Source organism: Scomber japonicus, chromosome 7 (genome assembly GCF_027409825.1).
Source record: "Scomber japonicus isolate fScoJap1 chromosome 7, fScoJap1.pri, whole genome shotgun sequence".
Classification (NCBI taxonomy): Eukaryota; Metazoa; Chordata; class Actinopteri; order Scombriformes; family Scombridae; genus Scomber; species Scomber japonicus.
Window position 1 is genome coordinate 6,006,711 of NC_070584.1, and position 8,880 is coordinate 6,015,590.

The 8,880-nt window shown below is 37.9% G+C and overlaps 1 protein-coding gene across 1 annotated transcript in view; it reads left to right on the plus strand.

Moving 5' to 3' along the window:
- LOC128361769 (inactive N-acetylated-alpha-linked acidic dipeptidase-like protein 2) overlaps window positions 1-5,415 on the plus strand; it is a 323,766-nt gene extending 318,351 nt beyond the window's left edge. The window contains exon 17 of the mRNA XM_053322323.1: window positions 5,169-5,415. Coding sequence (XP_053178298.1) covers window positions 5,169-5,415 — 247 coding nt within the window. The remainder of the gene's footprint in view (window positions 1-5,168) is intronic.
- The last annotated feature ends 3,465 nt before the right edge of the window (window positions 5,416-8,880 follow it).

The window sequence follows — 8,880 nt, forward strand, 5'->3', positions numbered from 1 at the left end:
ATTGACAAATAAATCAGGAGATATAATCAAGGAAGTGAATTATTATCTGCAACAAGAATGGAGTTCATATTTACATATTTATGATGGCGCAAAGGATTGGGGGAGTGGGAAAATGGCATTTGGAGTGACCATTCCTGAATTAGGAATTGACATAGAATTTCAGGCCAGATGTGAGTATTCACTGCAGAGATGCAGGCAATATTATGGGCACTTTGGTGGGAAGAGGACAATAAACCAGACAACTCAAATACAGTGATTCACAGCAGCAGTCTTAACTACAGTAAGAGAAATCCATTCCATTCCAAACCTTATATATTGACAGAGATTTGACAAACCTTATACAGAATTCAAATGCAGGGTGTGAGGTGGGTTTATTTGGGTACCAGCACACATGGGTTTTTGGAAAGAAATCAGGAAGCAGATTACTTGGCAAAAAAATGCTGCCCATGAGGGTAGAATAGAAATTGCCCAACAAAGTGGACTGTCAGAATTCACTTCAATCATAAACAGTGAAAGAAATGTGGCAGAATGCATGGGGAGAAAAGGAAAGGGAGGTCTTATTTTACAAAACAGAAAAGTACTCACAAAAGCAAAAAGCAATTTTGCCTGAGAGAAAAAAGATTCAGTTGTCATAACCAGGAACCTCGAAACGTTAAGTGTGTAGACTCAGAAGACACATCCTCTTGAATCAATTTCCTATTCTGAAATGAAAATCGAAAAACAAAAAAATGGGGCTTATTTTTTGAATGATTTTCTCACTCAATTTAGGGGGGAAAGGGTATTAAAGCATTTTCTGAGACAAAGTGTCCAGTCTATAAATGATAACGGCCCACATAGAGTAAGTACAAGACGACAGTCGTCTGCCTACAATATCTGGGGCAATCTCCCAGCTATTGACCAAACTTAATAGTCTATCCAAGCTGATAAAAGTTGCTGCTAATAATTATACTCTCAGGTGGAAAAATGTTTCTTATAGTTTGTCATTTCAATGTAGTCATGTAGGGTTGCCATTCTGCCTGGTTCATGGAGCCATGAATTGTCTGGTAAAAGAGCGATGAGGAAGACAAAGTCAAGTGATGTAATTCCTTTCCTAAGACAAAGACCAGTGATGTTGTGATCTATGCAGAAAATGTATGGACATATCAAGTGGCACACATTATATTAATGATACCAATGTCCTTGGCCTTAGATTTTAGCTTATTTCCAAAGTTTGTTTTGGGCTTTCTCACTCCTTTAAGAAGGATGATTGAATATCTGTTCAGTCGCTTCTATAAATCTGGGTAGTGCACAATTGCTACCTGGCTGGGTGGTGGCGCATGATGACTGGATCAATGGTTTGGGTGGGGCTTTAAATAAAAGAGCTCTCCATGCTTCACAGCCCGGTCACACAGGGATGTTCATGAAACAATATAAACAGATACCAGTGTAAGGGAAAGCCACAGAAGGTGAACTGAAAGAAAGAATGATAAATAAATAAATAAATGAATAAACTAAAGACACCATATCACAATACACTCAAAAGAGTGTTTAATCAGACGTATCGACTGGTAGATTGAGAGCATCACCTTCGGACTCAGCTCCTTCTTCACTACAATGGTCTAGTACAATGCCTGCATTAATGCTGACGCTGCAATGATTGGCCTGTCGACCTCATGCTCCATCTTACCCTCAGTCAAGATCCTGAGATACTTACTAGGTAAAAAAAAAACATTCAATCATACAGTGAGATGTACACCATTGTGAATTAGACATGGATGTACGTGCAAGAACCCATTTGAGTTCATAATTCATGTTAGATGCTACAACCTGTTTATATGTTGGGTCCTAATCTCCCAGTGATCGTTGGTACAAATGTTTTCTAACATATAGGCATATAGTATTGTTTTGTGTTTTATCTGTCTAAGTTCAATCATATAATGTAAATATACATTTATATTTTTGAAAAAGTCATTTAAACTCCAGATTAATTTACTAGCTTGAAGCGAATTTGAGATATTGCTCATTGAAGTCAGCTTACTAAATGTGAAATGTGAAAGACCTGAAAATGTAACATAAAATCAACATACAGATTTCCATAGAAGTCAGTATATTCAAAAAGTGATAATATCCTAAATGTATACTGACATATGGAAACAGGGACTTCCAAATTGGTCCGTAGAGTCCATATTGGTTTTTGAAGTCATAATGCTCATTTGGAAGATGAAAAATTTGGAAGTGTGACTTCTATAATCAATATGCTGACCTTGAGAACAAAACTAAGGCCCTGAATGCAGACACTTGATGTCAGTTAGGGTTAGGATTCGTACGTTGTACTTTCTTTGGACTTCACTTCCAATTTCCTAAAATATAGTCTTGTGCTACTAGAAGGACATTCTCAACCTTTAAAGTCTTTATCTATTCCATTAATATGCTTCCAAATTCAATGTAGCACCAAAATAGAAGAGCGTCATCATTCACAAACTATCCAAGGTCCCTGCTAAATACAGTCAAATTAGGCATTTTCCTCCTTACCTTATGCCTAAAGCCATTTCCTAACCTTATAATTTCCTGTTGAAAAGGGGAGGATAAGCTGAAATGTCCTCAATTTGAAACTGAAACTCAAATTGATTCTCTTGCTACCAGAACACAGAGCACACAGCTGTCAGTGTTGGTAGATACTGCTGCTCCTGCATGAGTGACACCTGGGACCAGCGGGTGTAGCTTAAACCCAATTTGCTGTGTTTCGGAGCAGGATGTGGCCTCCATTAAGAGTGGATGTCAGACTGCCGAGGGCCACGCCAATCGATGGCAGATGTCTTTATGTTTGCTCTGAGATGCCCTTTCATAACTGGATATTCAAAGACAGATGGTGGATGACAGTCTGCTGGTTAGGGGATATGGACAGAAGAGATTACATTGGTTCTGAGGCACTTTGAGCCTTCCGTCACTTAGGAACAGTACTGTATATCAGGATTGTACATTGTGCTTACCTTTGGTTTCCTTTTATTATTTCTTTTCAGATAACACTCGGGCCTGCCATAGTCTCATACCATAGACAGTGCACTTATTTTTGCCATAGCCATAGTCTTTCCCTAACTTGGATTATACTGTTGCCAAGCAAAGATGATGACACTGAAGATAAAAGCTTTGTAAGACATATTCAAGAACATAATACATGAGGAAAAACACAAAACCAATGGAAAAAAGGGACCTGCACACAGAATAGATGGGTTAGGGTCAGGGTTAGGGTTAGGTTTAATTGACCATATAAACACATACTGTTGAAACACTGTAATAGCACTACATTTATGTTTTTTGGGTGCACATTCTCCTGAAAAAACAATGTGAAATGTGAAAAATTGTCATTGAAAGTGCCGTAATTTTGCTTTTATATAATCATCCAACACCACCATTCATATCTGGTGATAGGTTACCTTCCTGGCAGCCACTGATTTCCATTCATTTTGAAATTGTTGAGATATTAACTTGCAGAGACTTGGAAATTGCTTCAGGCGTGCAATCCATTACAGCTGATGTATTCTTTCTCATATCGATATCTATTGTTCTATTTATGTCAGAAGTATTTTTTATCATTGTATGATAATGCAGATGAAAGTGTGGCCGACTTAGAAAATCTGCTAACTCACTGTATGTGTTCATGCTCAAATCTATGTCATGAGCTAAGTCAAACCAAGAAGACGCAGCACAAGAAAACGTAGACATCGTGCTCAATATGTCTACAATCACTTATATCAGCAAATACATATTACAATATCGTTAACAGCCATTAATCACATGGCTACAGCAGGCTCACTGGGGTCATATACTGGTGTTATGTGGTAGAGTAGATACAGAATCCTCACAATACTCTGACTTTGAGTCTAAAGTGTGTGCTGAAGGTCAGTGTTCCTTCACACCCTACAGCTCACGCCCTGTGTCTTAACAGATGAAGAATCACTCCATTTATTCTCTAAGACTGTCTGTTCAGCCACTTTAAGAGAAATCAATGTACTTGAGCCCAGGGGAGAGCAACACTCCACAGCCCCTGCCGTTCTGACCTACAAATGACTACTGTGCTACCCCAAAGGCTTGTCTGTGTTTATATATGTGCTTTGTGTGTGTGTGTGTGTGTGTGTGTGTGTGTGTGTGTGTGCGCGCGCGTGCACATGCTGGTGTGTACTACACTTGTGTGACAGGAAGACAAAGAGACACAGATGGGAGGGGGGTCTTTTTAGGACAATAATTCATGTGGCACAGCGTGTTTGTGACATGCTTGTGACAGAAAATTAAATGGAGGGCAAAACCCCAAAAGTTTTTCCGTGTCCTTGTTTCAGTGGTCATTGTGTCTCTTTGATTCTAGGAGTGCATGGACACTATCTTAACAGTTTTATTTAACTTGAACTTTAATATAAGTGTTGACTCTGCCCATCACTTGTAATCTGTACTAATATTCAGCATCTTTTCAACAGTTTGAATCAGGATTTAAAGAAACACTGCACTCAGAGGTTGGCTCTGTACTTTTTCAACAGTACAGGAAACAGCAATTCATCAGACTTTATTAGAGTAACTTAACACTCAAATCACTTGTTTGAGTTGTAAATTATATGTAGGATCCCTTTATTGGTGTGAGAGTCAGCACTTCCTGTAGTTTATTACAGTAAAGGTCTTCCACTCTTTCCTTTATTGGTACACTTTTAATGTAAAAAAAACCCAGCAGGTGTGTTACTCAGCATTGATTGGCAACAACCCCGCCATATTTATTTTAAAACCCACCCTTCATGAATAACATTTATTTGCATGTGCTAGCTTCCCAGTTTCATAAGTAATTGTTCTTATGTGTTTCTTAGATATGATGAGTTACTTATTCTATTTTCTCTTGCTCTTCAGTCCCGAGAAACACACTTTCATTCTGCTATATGTATTTAATAGATGTGGTTGGAATGAAAAATGTATAAACTTGAAACTTGATTTGTTCACTGACTTTTATAGGAGAATTTGCAGTACAGTATAATATGAACTGATTCTGGCCACAGTCTGTCAGAGTGATAAAGAAGTGATAAGAGTTCTACTTCCTTTTTCTTAACCAACACAGATGGTGGAAATCTATCTAATTTCATTTCAAAGTCATATTCTTCATGTATACAATTAGTTTTTCAATGACTCACTCCTCTCTCATTTTCTCTCTATAGAAACCTGTTATACAGCCTTCCAGGAAAGACCCCCCACTTTTCCATCTTCAGGTTCTCACAGGAAGCCCTCCTGCGTTGCAAAGTCACCAGCAAAGCAGCCAAACATATCTCTGCGTACCAGGAGGAGTTTTGCCACAGCACCGTGAACCAATCCCTGTCTCTCATCCTGCGGGCCATCCGTTCAGCTGAGAGGCTGGTGTGTTTTGGCATGGACTTGTTTGAGAATTACCCGAATGACACAATGTGATCTTGGCTGACACTGACACCGCCAATGAGCTTTTATGCACTCAACAGCAAAAACTGCCATCGACCAAGTCATAAAGTTCAAATACATTGGGATTATTAAAACATAATTGACCCTCTGACCGAGCTCATCCAAAAAAACGCATCGTACTGCAGTCTTGGAAAAGTTTGAGAAAGAAAGATTGGAACTCCCAGTCCATTGTGTCATTTATCCCCATGATTTCACTCTTTCTCAATAACCAATATTCAATCAATGACAACTATATGCAGTGTTTCCTAATGTTATAATAATAATAATAATGTTTCCTATTTAGAATTGTGGAATGTTTGAATTTAGCAGAAAAGCTCTTTTCTGATTGATGAATGTATTGAAACCAGCTTGTTGCACACTAGCTCTTAGATACTGACGCATTGGGTCCTTTAAATAGCAATGAAAGCCGAACAGTAATGAATCTGCTTTTTCTTCACCAGGCACTTGCTCTGTGGTCTAGAAATCTTTCATCCATCCCCTCCTGGTCCAATTCTAGCACAGCTGGTTATTTTCAAACTAAGGTACCCATTCAGGAATAGTGACCTGGTGAAGACAAATGAGTTTTTACATTCATGACACTTAGAAAAAATGTGCAAATAATACAATTCTGTCTCTACAGGTGTGTCCATGACAAATAAGGTTTTACAGGTGTTAATGTAAGGAGTTGTACACACAGTGAGGCAGTGGTATGGCTGACTAAATACTCAACCCTGTCCTTAAACAGAAAATCATGGTATCTTTCAAACTGGGCTACATTCTCAAAACATTGTGGTCATTTAACTAATGGGTTGTGCTAACTTTGCACTCATCATCTTAGTTGTAGAGATTATACATGACTCGGACAAAGAAAAGGTATATTGAGACCATGGTGCAAGCTGTGTAAAACTTTCAAATAAACTGCAATATGTTGATGACCAAATCTAGTTGGTTAAATAAACAGTCAGCTTGGTTAACCAGCAAGTTTACCCAGAAGTATAACCCTATGCAGTTAGCTACAAAAGCTAAAGGGGCCTTATTTCCTTGTTTGCAATAATTTGGATTCAAATAGCAGTTCCTGAAATGTCTGCAACACAGATGGTGAGTGTAAAGTTTGCATGATCCATAGTCAGAATGGACACAATTATGAGAATAAGGGCCAGGTTGAAAAAATACCAGAATTTGCCTTCAATTAATTACATGATTGCAATAAGCTATTCTACTAAGAGGCTACCTGACAACACACTTTGGTTATTTTAAATTCACATGGCATCTTATGTCTACAATAACTGACCAAGGTTATTCAAGAAATGTAATAAGCAATACAAATTAAACCTTGTTTGTTCAAATTGCATCTTAGTCTGCGAAGAGTAACTAAAGAGTATCTGAGATTACACAAGGGGTGAATTAGAGTTAATTAGTGTGTGACTTAAAAAAACTGCTTCAGGCATGTGTTTACACATGACTGTAATGAAGGTGTCCTAGTGGCACAGACGTTAAACAGTTACCTGCTTATCAATGCCTCTGGCTTGGCCTGGAGCCCTGAAACAACACCCTTAGTGGCAAGCAATGTTAACATGTGGGAAGCTGGTAGGGGAACATGTCCTTGTTGCTCTGACCAGCTACTCCTGCTGATAGAACTGGTACAATTCCTCATTGTCAGGTGTAGAGAAGCAGTTAGTCCAGGAGGCACATGGTAGGTGGTGTGCACATAGAGGACTGGCATTGACAGAGCATTGTATAGAGTGGAAATTATCAACAATTAAATTTAGTAGACAATTGGGGGGAAATGTGAAAATAGACTTTTTATTAATGTCCGCCCATTTGACTCAGCCGATTGGAATGAAGTGCTGCATGTTTTTGAGTCACTATGGAGACAGGAATCAACCAAAACCCATTGGCCACCCAGAAACCCAGCTGTGTGTAGCATTAATAACAATCTTCCAGAGTAGATGAGGTGAAAACACTCAAACACTCTGCCATAAACAAGCAAAGTTAGATGTAATACAGCAGAATGGGACAACATCAGCAATTCCAGCTGAAAGCATTTAGATCCATAATGCACTATTGCTTTGAGAAATGCTCTCTATCTCCACTTTTCATTCTCTCGCATTTTCTCATTGTCTACGCGGCACTCTGCAAACTCTTAATGTTTCAGCTGGCAATAGTCAGCATTATCTCTCTTTCTCTGTATTCATCACACATCTCTCCCTAATTAATGCCACCATTCATAGATCTCTCTCATTATGCAGCAGTTTGCTCATGACAAGGAATTTAGGGAGGCTGATGTGCTGGCACATGCCTGAATAAAGACTTGAGCAATTAAAAAAATAGTGATTGTTTAATACCAGAATAATAATATGAAATGGTATAGAAAAACATGCTGTAACCATATTAATGTACCAACCAAAGCTGCAAACCAGGATGGGCAGCATAGCAATCCTTTTAAATGATCATATGATTAAGCATTCATATTAAAAGTGTTGGTAAATGGGGCTTCAGGGTTTTTTGTAGTTAGGCATGATGTTTGTTAGAATAGTGTTTGTGACAAAAACAATAAGTAAAGCACTTTTTATATGGTGATAAAACTTTCTTACCTTAATATATTTGTAATAGTTTGAATGTGCTAGCCTTTTTTAGCATGATAGAAGGGTGGGAGGATGTGGAATGGGTGTATAGATTTTACATGTAGTCATTTCTTACTAAGATTGAATTTTGTAAAGTTGCCGGAATTCATACTTTTAAAAATTTCTGAGAAATTATTTAGCATCTGGGGAAATACCAACAGCATTGCCCACAATTGCTTCTTTACCTGTCCTGATAATCTTATGTTTAGTGTGTCCACAGTCAGAATGATGTATTGGAATAAGTTAACTTTTAGTCTTAAAAAAATACATTTGTTTTTATAAATTGTGTCTCAATTTGAAGAAAAGATTTGATACACAAAATTTTCTAAGCTAAATGATAGATCATTTGTATCTAATTGTCCAATTTGTATATAAGCAGACTTGCAATACCGACTCTTCAGGGATCGAAAATATGACTTGCTTTAAATCATGTGCCTTTTATTAGTAAAAATGAACGCTTTAATTTACAAGTTTTGTCAAATGTTACACCAAAAATGTGATTAAGCCCCAGATCTCATAATGCACTACTTGTTAGCTAGCTAACTGCAGTATCTTGTCAATTGACTAATACTGTGGTTTGAATATACTGTATCTCATTTGGACAATTACTAGCAATATTTAGTTTTTCTGACTGCACAAAAAGTGACTAAACAACAACAGTGGAAGCATACTGTGACACAGTGAGGTGACACACCAAATGTTTTCTGTAACCTTAATGCTTAAAAACCATGTGCTATTCTGAAATACACAAAGGTACTACACATCCAAGCCAAGCACATCAGTGACAGTGGACTACAAGTCACCCTTTCACAGGTATGAACAGGTTATTTAGCAA